This window comes from Zophobas morio, unplaced genomic scaffold (assembly GCF_036711695.1).
Source record: "Zophobas morio isolate AGI-343-1 ecotype UQ-CSIRO unplaced genomic scaffold, CSIRO_AGI_Zmor_V1 ptg000011l, whole genome shotgun sequence".
In the NCBI taxonomy this organism is placed as follows: domain Eukaryota; kingdom Metazoa; phylum Arthropoda; class Insecta; order Coleoptera; family Tenebrionidae; genus Zophobas; species Zophobas morio.
The window spans coordinates 12,690,262-12,708,979 of NW_026972116.1; the positions used below are offsets into that span (position 1 = coordinate 12,690,262).

General features: G+C 32.1%; 1 protein-coding gene across 2 annotated transcripts in view; it reads right to left on the bottom strand.

Moving 5' to 3' along the window:
- Window positions 1-18,718, bottom strand: part of LOC135126954 (metabotropic glutamate receptor 5-like) — a 114,353-nt gene that overhangs the window by 48,250 nt on the left and 47,385 nt on the right. For both annotated transcript variants that reach the window (XM_064053210.1, XM_064053211.1), the window contains exon 3: window positions 13,972-14,218. In XM_064053210.1, coding sequence (XP_063909280.1) covers window positions 13,972-14,218 — 247 coding nt within the window. The remainder of the gene's footprint in view (window positions 1-13,971; window positions 14,219-18,718) is intronic.

Genomic DNA, 18,718 nt, shown 5'->3' on the forward strand with positions numbered 1-18,718 from the left:
GTCTTTAAGTATTGCGTATGTCACATCTATGGAGATTTACGACCTAAGACAAAAACTAAAGTTTTTCCAGCCTAATTAAAAAGTCCGCCCTGAAGCGCTGAAGGGAAATCGAAGAAAAATAAAATAACTCCTTTACATTGTAACGGAACTTTTTGCGAGAACCGAAGTGGTGTTTTCAAGTCTATAATTCGTCAAATTAGTGAAAAAAGTTTAACCATCCAATTTCCAGTCAATCGTGATAAACAAGAAAAACAAGTCAAATCGAGAAAACATTTTCAGAGGAATGTAACTCGCAGCTGCTAGTAAGAATTCAATTATTTGTCGAATTTTCCTCGAAATGTGCGAATAAACCGGCTTTAGAATGCGCCTGCGACAGAATGAGCTTATTTGCACGTAAACTGTTTTAATATTAGCGGAAAACAGCGTTGATCTCGCTGATCTACACAATTTATTAAACGTATATTCGGTTTACTTAACTTAAATATAGTGCACTTTTACTTAGACCGGCTTAAATGCTCTGAAAATTGGTATAACTAGATTTACGCACGATACAGTATTTCATTAAAGTGATAAAACTGTAAGATATTCGAGCATCCTGAAATTTCCAACGTAGCAGTGATAACAGCCCTGCACACAGGATTTCCTGTCAAATAAGTTGGAACCTCTGGTAATGAATAGTTGATTACTAATTGCCTCAACTGCGGTGCTATTGATTAGTGTTTAAACAATAATTAATTAACACGCCGTTTTAAATTTTTTCTGGCTTGTCGTTACCAGTGCTTGTCACGCACATTTAGAAATGAATGAATTTTCCGATATTGTGAGTGTGTCAAATTTATACATCAACACTGTTTTTAATTATATTTGATTTTAATTTTTTGTTGAATTCGGATTGTGTCAACTGTGCAATCCAATTTCTACTCAACATATGATTTTATTTATTTACAGCGGATTTCCGCAATTCGTGGACGTAGTTTTAAACAATTTCGCTAACAACGACTCCATACCAATATGAGGCAACGAATGATGTTTTTTTAAATTTTGGCCCAGTTGTTACCAACTTAGAAGATAGAAAAACTAAAAATTCGTTGAACCTTGAAAAAGTTGTAAACGTACGCCATTATTAACTTTAGAGAGACTAAAACAATCGAAATTTCAATCAAATTAGAAGTTTGTATTTGTTTAATATGACAGGCACAGCTGCCACATTTAGGGAAAGACGTTGCTTTAAACAGGTGAAATTCGAAGTACTTAGAGTTTCTGGATTTCTCCGTAGACTAAGTTTTAGAAACTTATATTTAAGTAAGGGAACTTTCCACTAAAATCTAATTAATAAACAGTTGTTTCTCTGTATCACGTAATGCATAATTTGGCGATTTTGTTTGATTACGTGAAAACTTTGAATCATGTTTTCATTAGTGTGTTCATTATAATATCGTAACATTTACTTAGTAAACAGTAGATAATTAATAATTTCATGTTACCGCTATTTTAATTGTGGTATTAACTACTAAAATATAATTTAGTGTGATTTTAATTTATTTTTCGTTCACCGTAGGCTCATGGTGAAAACTAAAGCAGTTTATAATTTAAACTTTGTTGTTTTTAGAAACAGTTTGTTTTATAATGTTGGTATCACGTCACGAAAGTCACATATACAGGCGCCAAATCCACAACGTCGTTCGTTTTGAATTCATTTCATAAACGACCAAAGCATTTGAGACTGAATTTTAGTCATACGTCAAATGTCATTACCACTATTCTAATTGTATGGTTTAGAGTTACACTTTACACTAAACCGTTTTCAGCTTAAAACAATGCTTTAAAGGACTGTTTTTTGGGTTCGTAATCCTGACTTCATTCTGACGATTTTTGTTTCTTTTTCTGTACCTTTTGCGCCCAAGTCTGATTTTCGACTTATGATGACCAAATCTGTAAAGCAATCTTATAGAACTTATGTCTTTAAATCTGAAAACAAAAATGGTAATATAAAAAATAGTTTAAAAATTTATATTGTAAGATCATCACACTCGCCGCAAGCGGTTCGATTTACAAATTTCAACTCGTGTGAAGAAAACAACTCAAAACCCTATAATAGGTTTTGATTGGTAGTTAAAACATATTTCGTATTCTTCTGCCATCGTGATCGTGATTGATTATATTATTTTAAAATGAACAATGTAGAAACTATTTCCCTTTAACATATTATATACAAAGTGAGTCACAAAGGGTGCCGTTCTCGACTTCTCGTTATAGAAATACTTAGAATAAAAGTCAAAGACCAAAGTTGAAGCCCTTTGAGTAGCATGGAATAAAATTATTTTTGATTATACAGGGTGCTTTGTTTTGGAGGTATAGCACACTTATTCTTATTAGCTTTTTCTTAGGTTTTATAACCATAGCTTATTTTTGAAATTTCAAGGTGGCGTTGCCACCTTATTCCAATTTTTTTATTTTTTTTAGCAGTGCAAGGGTTCACAAAATGTTTTTATAAAAAACTTGAAATTTACAATTTTCAAATATAGATATTTTAGTTTGTTTTTAATTTTTGTACTCGTTCTTTGAATAATGTCAGTGTGTCCTTAAAAAAAGTAAAAAATCTCACTAACTATCAACTTTAAATATATAAACTATTTAACAATAAATAAAGAGAACAAAAAAATCGGTCCAAAGTTATTTCGACAAAATTTCCCACGCTTCTGGTTTCACCTTTAATAAAATGACTGATTCATTAATTTTTTTGGTCACCCTGCATAAGCAATTCCAAAAAAAAAGACTGCAATGATAAGTTACAAGTATTGTGTGGTCATATTTTCGAAAGAATTTTTTCTGCAAGATTTTGGGGCCGCGTCATCAAATTTTCAGGAGGGGATGAGCAAATACATTTTAATTAAAAATTTACCATGCTTATGACAACTTTAAAACATCTCCAAGTTTTCAAAGCTTTCGATTTTGTAGTTCCTGATTAAATCAATAAAATAAATTTACGCATTCATTAATTTTTTTGAGTCACCCTGTATATGCAAATTCAAAAAATATGAATGGAATGATAAATCACAAATAGAGACTCATCATATTTTGCACATTTTAGAAAAGATTTATTCGGCAAATTTTTGAGCTGACGTCATCAATTTTTTGGATGGGATAACTAAATATATTGTGATTAAAAATATATCATTCTTATCATAACTGGAACCCATCTGCAAGATTTCAAAGCATTCCGTTTTGCAGATTCCAAATTAAATTGCAAAATGTTGTTTCAAAATTTTGATTTTTTTTCCAAAAATCTGGACGTTTCGGGTAAAAATTTAATTCGAAGTCATAAAGTACATGTGTAGAACTATGTTATTTTATACATTTTAAAACCCATTTACTATGTACAATTTTGAAGTGACGTCATCACATTAGTGGTGGGGATAATTAGCGTAATTTTGGTTAGTGTTTAACCATCTACATTATATTCCCAATATACATACAAACTTTGACAACAATCGGTTCGGTAGTTTGGGAGATTAGGTGTCTAATAAAAATGGATACAGACACCTGACAGAGAGACAGACAGACAGACAGACAGACAGACAGACTATACTTCCTTAGCTTACGCTCGAAAAATTGGAATAACTTGCGTCGGAATGTTGAAATATTTAAACTTTGGATAATAATCTAAGAAGAGGTCAATGAAAATGTATAAAAACATATGAGTATTGTATTTGAAAAATCCAAGTTGTGACTTACGCCTTAAAAACAGGACACTATAGTTGAAAACAGTTTTAGTATACAATTCTCAACTGTACAATTTTAGCCTTAAATCTTTTTTTTTGTACTTCTAATAATAATTAATGAGATATTGAGGAGCGCACGCTTATTAGCTCACCATATGTATGTATTACAGTTTTACCATCACCATAAATAATCGTTTCTAGTTAAAAATATACAACTGCACTTCTAAATTACTCGTTCAAGTTTCATAATATAGTCAGGAGTTGTTTTTTTATGTTCTAATACTAGCTAAAAGATAGATAGATAGATATACTTCTAGAACACCTACATAATACAAGCTATGTCACTAAGGGCTCGTTAAATATCAAAAATATCGGACAAAAATTATACAGTTCCTTAAACAGGATACATTTAAAATTATGTGGTCTGTTTTCAGACGCAACATACATGGAACTGTGATTTTTTAAAAAGGAACACCCTATATATTTTTAGATACTTTGATTAACCTATTTTTACAGTATTTTTGAAATCCCATATAAAAGTTGCCACGTTATTCCAATATACTTGAAATTTTTCAACAATGCAAAAGTCCACAATTTTTAACATGTTACCCAACATTTGATGGGTAGATAAATGTAGGTGTGGTCGTTCTTATACCCATATCACGCTACTGTGTATGATTCGAGCGCATTATGTTATGAAAACACACTCTGTTAATTTGTTTATAATGCAGTCTGAAGCACCCTTCTCCTTCACCCATGTTAAACAATGGATAAACAATTGCTCCAAAAATATAATGCATTGATGAAAAGTAAGATTATCTTGTATTTCTAGTGAATCATCCATTTGAAAATGCTCCGGACCAGAGACTTTAAATACATAGACTGGCTGTTAGTAACATTTCTAATGCATTTTGGTGAAGCCACGGCGCAGGGTAGTATGGACGCCATTGCTATAACTTTTATGTCAAATTAAGTGAGGTTGTGGTGGTTAGCAGCAGTAGTTTCTAGCACAGAACGTTTCTAGACCTCGAAATAAAAGTGGTTGTGTGTCGGGACTTACGAGATTGTTTGTAAATATGGCCATTAAAAATGATTTGGTAACTAAAATGTTTGCCTTAACTTTGCAAAGTAGGACCATACATTTTTTTTCTACATAATGAACATTTGTTTAGTATGGATTAGTTGGACTTAAATAATTCTTATTTTAAATTATTGCTTAAATTAATTTTGAGAAATTATTTGACTCTCGGAATAGGTTATGAGTGCTGCTTAAGTACTGAGCGTGAAAAAGCTATCTCTTTAAGACAAAAATTCACGAAATTAATTTTGTTTCAAGGACATTAATATTTTTAAAGAAATTTACATATACATATAGATATTTTTATCTAAATAAATAATTACAATTTGTTGTCTTTTTTATTTAACATTTTAAATTGCATTTTGTGACCGGAAAATTCAAATTTCGAGCACTTACGGTTATAAGCAATATGGTGGTCGAAAAACTTCACGTTTTTCCTGACACAGCCAGTCTATGTATTAAAGTCTCTGCTCCGGACACATATGTTAATTCCGACACGTGCAGTGTAATTCTAGTAACAAAACAATGGGGTGTTTTGTTATTGAAATGTTATAAAAAAATAGATAATACCTCGTGATCAGACTAAACTGAGTCTGTTGGCAGTACTTTTTAAGCAAAAATGTGAATTTTCTTTTGTTTATGTTGGCATAACGGAAGTAATTGTGCGTCAGATATGTCAGTCGTGACATGTGACAATTTAGGTTATGTTTTGGATATATTTTGCAAATTATAAATGTCAACAATCTGTCAATCTTGGCAGCCGACAACCGGAAATTATAAAAAACATCATACCAATTTCAACTAAAAATCCAGGATTGCCAAGAAACTCAGTCATTTCTGATCTCGCCGTAGCAGTAACAGTGTAAGAAAAAAAAGTTCATGTCTCATTCGAACTTGCGCTATTTTCAAGCTACAAATCCGAAGGCGAAAGTATAAAAGGCTACTGTACAAAATCGATTTGTATCCCTTGACACCAGCCGTCCCTGATAGACAGACAACAGACGGAAACGCGGGACGTACTTTCTCGTACTCTACAAGTCATGAAACCTCGAGAAAACATGAAAGTAGGCAGTCCCCTGACGGTTCCTATTACAACAAAGAAAAATTAATGTGCGGTGGTGAGGGCTAGTGCTATACACTAGTAACTCCAGCCAGAAAAACGGCAATAGTATATTAAAGAACGAGTTTCATAAGGCAAATATTGAGGCACGAATCCAAGTTTATAGAACGAGCGGCGAAGCCGCGAGTTATATAAAGGATGAGTACCTCAATGGCCTTATGAACGAGTTATTTATACTATTTTTTCTACCGCACACGTTTTTTCCCAAAATTTAATTGAAATTTGCATTTTTTTTTAATCTGGGGACTTTTGTCGTGGTTGGTGATGGGTCGGTCTGACACTAACCACGAAATATTTGAGGTTCGAATTTTCACAACAACAATTGTAACTCGAACCAATTCGAGTTTTTGTAATTTAAAATTGGTTAAAATGTCTTGCGAAGAAGTTACGCGTCCGGAAACATGGGAAATTTTAAGTTTAAATTTGCCACTGACATTCACCTGACATTTCTCGTCATTGCTACCAATCTTACCGATCTAAATTACACCAGATCTATTAAAGAACGCCTTTCCGCTATTAACGAACTGCTGTGACGTCATTTGCGTGCGTTAATAGCTCTATTAGAAAACCAAAAAACGTGGGCGGTAGAAAAATTTAAATAAAGACACTTGATTAACGTCAACAATGTCAGTAGCACCTTACAGTTGTGACAGGTAAAATATTGAAACAAATAGTTTGGGACGATATTGATAAAATAAATTTCCTTTTTCAAAAGAAGGATCTATAAAATAGGATGCCAAACACTTTGTATAAATAATTTAAATAAATATTAACAAACATGAAGCAACTACATATAACAATTACACTGAAGATGCGCGATTACGTTTACCGCAGTTTTTTAATAATAAATGTTCTATGGAATAAAACAGGAGCATTTACTTAGTATAAAATATTATCAGTATTATCACCTTAGAAAGTTATTCCGAATAAAATCGCACGATACAAAAATCTGGAGTCAGTGTACCCAATATTCAGTACCGATTGAATTCCTGAAACTATACTTCGATGTATACGAGAACAATAGAAATACCTACCCCGGGAACAGTTCGTCCTGATCTATTCTGTTAGGTTAAGGTTTCACGACAAATACCAATGGAGTATCACTTATCCTGAACCGTTTTATCAAATATCCTTCACAACCCAGAGAGCGCTCAAACTATCCAAACACCGTGCTAGAATTTACAGGAATCAAATAGGGTTTTGATGCCTGAAGCATATCAGAACATTATTGTATCGATTGTTTACCTTCGCGAGGAGAATTTTTAAGCGTACTTGTTGCCACTCGATTAACTTTTTAATATAACTCAATTTCAGCGTAAATATGATCCATACTGACACAATCGAACAATATAGTGGAAAATTTTAATTTGAACCATCTAAGATTACTTTTCTCGATGAATTGAAACAATAATTAACGGCTGCGGTTTACTACTTTAAAAATGTTCTTAGTATGTATTGGAATATATGTATTACAACATACATAAATTGGTGCATTGTACACTTAAGAGTAAGCACACAATTCTTTACGAATCAATATTTTATCGCTTGGAATAAATGAATTGCTCTTTGAATTTCACCTGTTGCATTTTAAACCGTCACTTTTTTAGTATCCAATGATTCCTAATACTTTTAAATGGACGTTTAATTTAAAGCAGCCCTTTTACAAAGCTTTCTCTGTAATGAGTATTCTGCTCCTAAGAAAAGAGTTAAAAAACCTCGTAAGAGACAAATAAAATTCTTTTTATTTTAATTAAAAAAAAAGCAACTAGAGATCGAGTTATATTCCAGCCAGAACCTAATTTTAAAACTTGGCCAAAGTTGAGCTAAAGTATAATTTGAATTGCTAATCGTAATTGCAGCACTTAAAATAAATGGTTATTTTAGAATAAAAAATAAATTTTTGTAATGTCTGAATCGACTCTCGTTCCCACATCGCAAAGTTTAAAATTCAAGTAGAACGAATTAATTCTCTTGATACTCACTGTTTATAACATTTACGTGATAAATACACCGTATCTACCGTGGGGATAACCCTTAGTTACAGCAACTAAACTCTGTTCCTATGCTTCATTAAACTCATTGATGGTAACATGACAGCCATAGATTACATCAACAATATGGAGGGAGTCAGATGAGGATTCATACTCAGCGAAATCATCAAAGCGTTTTACTGGAGCTGATGCTTCAACTGAATGTAAATACAGCGGTGTGTATTGTTCTTAACATCTGCATTAGTAAGTGCGAACATACGTTTAATTCTGTTTAATGCAAATCTTGCAAGTATACGTGCTAGTTGGACAAGAAAATTAGGTATTGTGGAGAATTAAACATTTGCGAATGTGTAAATCCTCTTGTGCTTGTACAACCGTATTTAGACGAGACAATGAACGCGTGGGTGAAAGAAATTACTGTATTACCACATAAAAATTTATTTAACCGTTTCTCCTGTGAAGTAAAATAAATGTAAGCAAAACGGTTTTAGGCGATACCGTTCGTTCTTTTTCCGTAAAAAGGGCAAATACAGACATTTTGTACCTACTATTTGCCGCCGTTGCAAGAATAAAGAAATTCTGGGTCAAATAAAAGCATTACTATCTGCTATTTTTGATAAAGATTCATAAAACTTACATACAGAAAAAACTGGATGTTTGGAATCACTTTACGAATATCGGTCGGGATGGAGATTCTAAATCAGTTTCGGGTCTCCATGAATCCTTGGACAATGTTCCAGGCGATGTTTTTAGACTTGGCTGAAGTTTTACACACATAAGCTGCATGCGGCAGTAACTTCACGATCAAACTTTTATCAGACTTCACATTTCAAAATTTTCAATTTTGGAGTAGTCGGGGAAACTCCGGTTATGAATAATTTTATATTTTGCATTTAACGTGCAAATTGTGCCCATAATTCACACGACTGAGAAATCAGCGTTTTGGCACGTGTAATACACAAATTTTTTCTACGACCAAATTAAAGTTATGGTAACTTCTTTATTAACTTATTTTTCATATTATAAAAATTATAATTAATTATAAAATTTGAACAGTTTTGAATAATAATAATTTTTCATTCGTCTCTCAACATCGCGGAAGTGATGCTCATTGCCGTCCGATAGCCAGCGCTATTGCAGTTGTGGCCCACAACTTCGGGAATTCTTAATAACTCACTACTTTTTCTAGGTTTTCCTCAGTTATACGAGTTCTCCTAGGTGTTAAAATGCTTTGAAAATTAAAAATGACTATTCAACATCACAATTTTCGTGATGATCTTGATCAGATAAACCCTGAATTGCAACGCCACTGAGGTTGAGACTGCACAGTCGACTAGCCAAATTTATCGCCTGACGTCACACCGTCGTTTTTAATATTTGTCTATTTGATTCCCGATCACTTCGGCTTTGCCTAACTCTGGTGATCACACTTTTCCTCTGGGCAAATTTATTTAAGTTTATAACTTTACAATCACATTTTTATTAACTTCTTAGCATACAACTCATTTTGAACTATAGTTAACCGTAGGCTGTTTCATATTTTTCTCGAGAAATCGTTGGTAATAAATTCAATAAGGTATATGTTGCTTTTTCCGTTAATTCTGCTGGGGTATTTTGAATGTAAAAATTTCAACACACAATCACAAACACATGAAGTTATTCATTGATTCAGAAATAATATGACTTGTTTACTTGTTTTATTAAATTAATTCCAGTTCAACCTGTATTTTGTCGACAGTTGTTGTAATTTTTCAATAATAGAACATAATGACAGTCGCAGTCAAAGACCACATAAACTACGTTTCTGATATTTTTTAATTGACGAACGGTAAGTTTCTTTTTTTAGAAATCTCATGGTTCCTAAAATATGGAAAAGTAAGTCCCCCATTTCTCAATATCTGCTAGCCATTACATTAAAGACGGAATCTTCAAACTACTGAACCGATTGCTCTGAAATTTTGGATCTACTTTATGAGTATTTTGTAGATGGTTAAATGCTAACGAAATTTATTTGTTCATCCCCACCAACAATGTGTTAATATCTTTTTTTTATTCCTATTTTAATTTAAATTGTAATAAATGATATGTTCCTATCAAAAATTGGTTTTTGAAAACGCAAAAGCGACTACTTTGAAATCTTCCAAACCCTCTGAGATAATCGTAAAGCCACTAAACAAAATTTATCCCTTTCAAAAATTTTGATGCCATCTCAAAATTTTGTTGGATACATTGCACTTAAAATACGAAAATGTATGCGGTTTACTTTATATATATTTTTATTTACATTTTTAACCATGCGCGTCAGTTTTGCATTTTCTAAGTTAAATGATTGTAAAATGTTGTAATACAATTTTGACTTCTTTCCCAAAAATCTGGATGTCTAGGGAAAAACCCTACAGTGGTTCATAAATCACACTAATTCTATAAAATTTGAAGAACAATATGTTCGGTAAAATTATAAAATGGCGTTATCAATTTTTAGGGAGCATAAACGTGAAAATTTTGATTAACGATTTACCATGGTTACGATTACCTTTACACGCTTGCAAGTTTTCAGAGCATGTAGTGTTGCAACTTCAATGTGTAAATTATTGTACAATATTGTTATACAACTTTGTTTTCTTCACTCGACACGGATTCATAAATCACACATCCAGGAGTGTGTAATTCTATAAAATTCGAAAAACATTTATTCGGCAAAATTGCAAAATCGCGTCATCACTTTTTTGGGGCGGCATAAACGAAAAAATTGTGATTAACGATTTATCATTCCTACAACAGTCTTAAAAAGTTTGCAATATTTGAGAGCATTCGGTTTTGCAGTTTCAAAGTTAAATAATTGCAAAATGTTGTTATACAATTTCGATTTTTTTCTAAAAATCTGGATGTAAATTTTGAAGGTGACGTCATCCTATTATTTGAGGAGATGATTAGCTAAATTTTGGTTAGCGTTTTACCATCTATACGAAATTGTTAATAAACATACAAAATTTGACAACAATCGGTCCAGTAGTTTCGGAGACTAACTGGCTAATAAATATTCGGATAGCCGACCGACAGAGAGACGGACGGAAACGGGAGATCGATTTTTTCGTACTCTAAAAGTTATGAAACGCCGAGAAAACGTAAAAGTAGCCAGAAATTCAATGATGGGCTCGATTACAATACTTCTTTAGCTTATGCTCAGGGAGTAAAAATTCTAAATTTTCTAATATAATCTTTACAATTTATGTTAGAAACGATTATATTAATTGCTCTAAAATTTAGTACAAGTTTTGAAGCTGATAAATCGCTAACAAAAATTTGTCTGTCCATTCCACCAAAAATTTTGATGACGCCACATTAAAAGCTTTCTAAGTAAATTCTATTTAAACGATATAAATCTATCTGTGTATATTTTGTTTCATATAAATTTGGAACACAAACATGCCTCCTGTTTGCTAAGAACTGTGTTTTATTAATTATTTATTATTAACCCCAGATGCGTTTTTTTTCCTTGCAAGCTGGTTTAATCGATGGTCCTTAGCTATGCTTGAAGACAATAATCACTTCATCTATTTTAAGAACATCATCTGATGTCTATACACACAGACATTGTGAATCGATTTCAATGCGGCTTTTTGTTTGAAAGCTGGTTTAATTGCGTTGGTTTTTAGCTATGTTTCATGGTAATTATTTCAACCATTTCAAAATCATTAACTCATAAGACAGTTGGTACAGAAATTAGTTTGGTTCAAGCGAAGGTGGGAATAGAGCGTCAGCCGTCGCAGCGATGAAGGTACAGATAGTGCAGTGACCGTCGCCGCGACGGAGCTAGAGATAGCGCAGCGCCCCTCGTAGCGAATCTTTAGCAATTTCAGATTTTCTAAGTGCTCATTGTTGTTTGTCGGGGGTTTTTAAGTACTAAGACGTTTGATACGTTTTATGTTTATTCGTGATACATTATCTCGTTTACTGGCATTACATAAATTCTTAAAATAAAGTACATTTGCTTATAACAACCAAAATTGTTAGTTTTATGATCTAGCTAATTAGCATGTATAAAAATATCTGTAAATTTATTAACATATAATATTTCGAGGCTCTGAAACTCTGCTAATTTCGTATGCAACAAGTGGTATTTTTCATTAAAGGTTTATGTGATATTTCCTTCAGGGCATCGGTATCTGTGGAGATTAGAATAATAACTTAGAAATTTTAAGAGAGTTTGTTAGGCGTGCCCAAAATTGCCAACATAAAAATTTGCTTCAAGCATTAATAGTTACCATGTATTTTGATATGACTTTATCAATATTTTGGAACAAATGAGTGCAAATTTTTATTATTACATTTTTATATTCTTCTACACCTGTGGTTTATTGACGTTATTCTATTTTTAACATTAAGTATGTAGGTTTTAAATTATGACATGATGAAACAAATTAAACAATGAGTTAAATAATTTTATTTTATCAACTATAAATATATAGTTTATATAATTTTCCCACAAATCTGGGACTACAGGGTCATCAAAATTGATTGAGAGAGTTGGTACCCCCTGTTTTTGTCGTGAAGTTTGTCAACCTTATGACAGATTTGTTTAAGGTTATATGGCAATGAATTCAGTGGCGTGACAAAAATTAGAAACTTCAAATCTGACAACTAATGTTTTTACCAAAAAAAAAGTCGAAAAAAGACGCCACTGAGTTTTGAAATTTGAAACTTGAAACTTCAAATCTGACAGCCAATATTTTTATACAACTTAATAAACCAAATTATTCAAGTTCAGGTTTACCAACTCTCTCAATCAATTTTGATGACTCTGTATTATAATACTATTTTTGTTGCAATATGCATACGAGTTTTAAATTGTCTCATTCATTAATTTTTTTTAGTGACTTTGTATAAGCAATTCTAAAAAAATATGAATGTATTGATAAATCACAAGTAATAAACTCATTATATTTTGCACATTTTGGATCGGCAAAATTTTGAGATGACGTCATAAATTTTTTGGAGGGGATAAACAGATACATTTATTCATCATGCTTATGATAACTTTAAAAGGTGTGCAAGATTTCAAAGCTGATTTGATCAATGAAATAAATAATTGACTCGTTCATTAATTTTTTTAAGTCACCCTGTTTATGCAATTTTAAAAAATATATATGGAATGATAAATCACAACTATAATTCATAATATTTTATACATTTTAGATAAGATTTATTTGGCAAAATTTTGAGACTACGTCATCAGTTATTATGGAGAGCGTAAGCGGATAAATTTTGATTAACGATTTACCATGTTTTCGATAAACTTGAAGCGTTTGCATTCAGTTTTACAATTTCAGAGTTAAATTGTCTAAGGTAAAAACTCAACACGGATTCATAAATTACAGCTGGAAAAGTATGTTATTTTATAAAATTTAAATAACATTTACTACTGTAAATTTTGGAGATGATGTCACCGTATTGGTGGTGAGGGTAATCAGATAGAATTTTAGTCAGCGTTTAATCATTTACATGATATTCCTAATATACATACAAAATTTCACAACAATTGGTGCGGTAGTTTAGAAGATTATCTATATAGTAAAAATCGACACAGGCGCGGACACATGGCAAACGGCAGACAGACAGACGGAAACGAGAGACCTATGAACTTTTTCGATTGTACGAGTGCGAGTTCAGTTCTGTCTACATAACTTCAGATCCGTTTTTATTTTTAAAAAGCCAATTTATATACACCGCAAAAATGTTAAACTTAACTCTGTGGATCATTCTTTGATCATAATATCACCGCATTTCTTCAATTAACCACCCTTGTTAGTTCATAAATATATTACACCAGAGAGGAACGATTATACGTTTGAAAATACGCTCATACTGCCTTTTTATAAAAAAGAACTCACATGCCGCTTAAGCTAACTCCGCATTACTGATAAAGCCTCTCACGTAGAGTGAAATTAATCTGCCTAAAATTTCAAGTTAAAGACTCTACCATTAAATATTAAGCTTGCGGGATTATAAATTTTAATTGTATAAACACAACACGTAATCAGCTTTTATTTAAACACTCACCTTCCTAGGAATAAGAAGTGGTTGGTCATGTTGAGGCGCCGCGTTGCCTTCAACAGCCCTCTGATTGTGAATCCTTCGCAAAAGCACACCACAACAAAAGCTTTCGGATCTTGCTTCAAGTTCAAAATGACTTTATTGAAGCTTTCGTCTGAAGCCTTGCTTAAAATAGAGTCCTCCCGTGCTATACATACGTCAACCTCTTCAGCGAGCTCCCGAAAGGCTTGAATTCCCGACTGGCCATAATTTTCTGTAACAGAATATTGATTACGTAATTAACGGCTTACCTAACACCTGTTACGTTGCGAAAAATATTAATTAGTTGCTTTATGTAAGCCCGTTTTGTGCAACTGACACTGGCGAAACTCGATGATCAATTGCTGCACAAGTCTGAAGTTATTCAATTAATCAGAGCGTGTTTGTCAATAAGGGAGGAAAACGCAACCTATTATTAACTTATTATCGTCAACTTGGCATAAATTACTAGGAAAAATAAAAAAGTGAGTGCTGGGTAGATAATTTAAAACAAAAGGTTTCCCAAATGCTTGTAAGTCTGCTAGGGCTTGATAGAATTTAATTCCATTGTGGGTAATGAAAATGCGTTATGAACCGGAAAATAATTAAGTTAGGAAAATCTCGCAAAAATTGTATTTAAAGGAAAAACTTCATCTCTTTGTTATTGTAAGGAAATGACTATGCCTAAAGCAGCCACGCCGTTTACCACATCCACTTTGAAAGGATTTCAACTGAAAAAGCCTTTAAGTAGTAACACAAATTCGTCCACGATTTTAAAATACGTTCAACAACTGTTGTATTCTGTAGAAATTTAATAACAATTTACTGGAAATGTGATTGCCGGAAACTTCTTAAATTAATTACCGCTGCTGAAGCTCATCGCTTGTGCGAAAGTTAACCGACAGGATCAATTTTTTATTCAATTAACTATTGGGAATACAGAACTTGTACATTAAAAGCAAATGTGCAAAGCGCATCCATGAATTTTAATGAATTAAATTTTGGAAATTTACCCAAGGGTTATATTACATGTAGGTAACAGTTGGTTAGAAGGACTTTATCGTACCACAACCGTTTGCACTTCATCCTAGATTAGATTTAGTTATAATCTGAATATCTGTGAGCAGGTGTAACCTAGCATTTCTAATTAAGTGCTGTTTGCTGTCTGCATCAAGTTTCGGAATAATTTTATCCACTGTTGTATCATTTTTCAAGGTTCGATAGTATCCTGGCGCCTCCACCATTTTTAAAAACTGCATCAAAAAAAATCCGAACTATATTTCACACTAATCTTGTAATAATACAAAAAAACTAAATTAAACTGGTCATAAATAACAGCTTTCAAGACTTCATAAATTTCGCTGTGTTTAAATTAGATTCTAGTTGTCAGATTATTATTAGCAGCGTGACCAGCCGGTCCAGTAGACACCTTAACAAATTCACCCGAATTTTTTGTAGTACGGCCAATCCATCAAGCTGCCTTCTTTGCAGGAAGAGCAAATTGAGGACAATACCCTTCCAAATTGAAAACTGATATTTGTTCTTTAGAAGCTGGGCTTCTGATGAACCTATTGTGATTGGCCAAAGTAACATAAAAGAAATAATTCAGATATATTTTTTCAAGCTTTCGGTAGCACAGTATATTCATAAGACTTTTTTGGTCTTGATTAAGTGGCTTCACGTTTGTATTCTCACTTGTATTTGTTGAATTATATTAAAACATTCAAAATGCGGGACGTTAAATTATACCGAGTTAATTAAATTTTCATGATTATCTGGTGCAGTCATAAATTACTTAGGTAATTTTAACTGGTAATTGTTAGACAGATGTTGGTTGGAGTTTAACATTGTGATGATGTAATGTACGATATGTTTTGTTCATTTTAAATCGATACATTATGTTGAATATGGTGTAACGAGATTTCACGTAATTTGTTGAAAAAAAGTTAGATAAAGTGTCTCCATAAATTCGTTCAGTTTTGATGATTTGTAGAGACTTTGTTTATTCTAAATAAAAACAAATAAACAAGTATTTGCAGAAGTTATGAAATCAAGTCAAAATTTTACCGGTAGATTTTCTTCAAAATCTAACCTATTTAATTTAGCACAGAGTAATAATTCCAACCTCTGTCTTTTCCATCTAACTTTGGAACGAATTAAAAGTTGCACGAAACTTTAAATACATCGATGGATAAACGAATACTTTACGTTGGAGCATATTACACGTTTTAAAATTCCAAGACGGAGGTAATGGGTCTGTCTTCAGTGGAAATTTTAAATAGCGATGTCGAGCGTCATTTGAAAGCGCTTTCAATATTGAATAAGACAATGTGACTTTTGTCGTTTAAGCGTTAAGTGGGGAGCCAAAAGAGAAGGATTAAATTCGAATTAGTTGAAAATTAATTCCCAAAACGAACTCCGTTTGCCTTTATAACAACTGGCGTAATCAAAAATGTTTTATAAACTCCACTTGTTTTTTCTGTTTAGGGTATTAAAGTTTTTCTAGTAGCTGTCATTTTGTTAGGGTCACTCACTTTAGAAGTACAAACAGTAGTTCAATTTAAAAAGTAACAATCCTTTCGAAAGATAAGTAAATTCACCCCAACGAATTCACCATTCGGAAAATTCTTATTATGACAATTTATCATCCCTTCAAAATTTTAATTTATGGGAAACGGCAAATTGACGGTAATTTTATTATCAGCCCTTATTTAAAATATACAGGGTGAGCCACTAAGCGCCCTTTTAAATATCTCATTAATTAAATAAATTAAAGGCGAAAGTTGTACTATACGGAGTGCACTGTTTTTAAGTGTCGTTTTTTCAAATGGAGCACACTATACATTTTTACATATTGCAACTGATGTTTTCGTCGAATTTATAACCAAAATTTATTTTTGAAATTCCACTGCGCCATTGCCAAGTTATTCCAATTTTCTGAAAATTTTTAAAGTCGATAGTTTTGGCGATTTTTTACTTTGTTGAGAAACACACCGACATAACGAAATAAAGATAACAAAATACAGAGTAAGATATATTAATAAAATATAGGGCGTTCTAATTAAATACTGATATATCGAAATTTTAAAATTGTAACGTTTTATATTTTGTATAAACACTCTGTATACCACAATACCACAATAAAGTATATACCTCTGTTTATCTCTCCATAAAATATTGCAACACAACTGTTAAAAATAACATTATTGCAATACTTTTGTGAACCCTTGCTTTAGCAACAAAATTCAAAAAAATTAGAATAATCTGACAACGTCGCATCCGAGTTTCAAAAGTAAAAGATGATTACAAATCCTAGGGAGAGGCCAATGAGAATATATAAAAATATATAGGCTGTGCTATTTAAAAAAATAACTTAGTTCTTTTTTTAGAATTTGTGGAACATTTACGATAATTTTAAAATATCATATTTTTGTCCCTGAGTATATGTCTAACAACTTAATTTTTTTAGGTCAGAGGTGTTTTCAAAATGTCAGAATCTTTTTTGAAAGGTCAGTAAATTTTTTTTTTCGGTGCAATCTTTGCAAATATTTTAAAAAAGTCGTAAGATATTACTGAAACAGAAGTTAACGGTTAAAATTTTAAAGTGATTTGAAATTTTTAAAGTTATTGTTGTCTGTGATTGGCAAAAGTGATTAAAAATGGATTCGATTTTGTGCTTTTTTTGGACACAAGATTTGTATTTTTCTTGCCCGTACCAAAAACCTTATGATCAAAAAAAGTCCAATAGGGAACCATGGAATTAATTGTTTTTTAAATTATGATACTGACCTCGCAGCGAATTGTGACTTTATTTGACAGTAACTATCAAACTAAACAAATAACGCGTTGATATTGCCAACATTATTATTTTAAAAATAAATTTTGTGGCCTACTAAGAGACTTTTTTTTCGATTATATGCATTGAAACAAAATCATAATCACATAGTCACTGTCAGAACAACTATAGCCCCTAGAAAACACATAGTATCGTCACCGTGGAGCAAACCTGGAGGAAACTTAACAAAAACAAAAATTACTGACACCATTTGACAGACCGCGAAATTTAAAATGGTTTTATGTTGATTAGATAAATGTAAATAAAATATAAGATTTAATCATTAAAATCTTATTTAATAATTATTAGTTATATTATTTGACACATAATTGACTTTAAACAAGAATAATGTGCACGCTAAGACCACGTGATAACAACGGTTTACGCGCTGTCAACTTTGCTGACAAAATTTGATTCCAAACCAGGGGAATGTTTTGCGTTACCAACTGCATTTGCTCCACTCGTACAACAATGGATGACGATACTATGTATTTCTAGGGGCTATAAGAACAACGAAAATTTTCAAATAGCATTTTATTTAGTATATAATTCAGAATTATCTCTGACAGTCAAACATAGCCTCGACTAAGAAATAAAAACACGATCAAGGACAGCCACAGTTTTTAGTAGATTTGGCTTTAATAGAATTTTCTTGTCAAAGTGTGATCAATTTGAAAATTTGACTTGAAAATGCAACGATCAAAGACAAGTTTTCAAAAATTCGTGGTTTTTTTATTTCGATCCGTGTATTAATCTGAAAACTTCAGTAAATGTGATATCACTTTTCACTTGTCTTGAGATGAAGTAGATAATTTTGTTTCCGAAAAATCTTACAAAAACTGTCTACGTCAACAGAACTTCCCTAGACCTTGAAGTGCAAAATAACATAACCATTTTGTT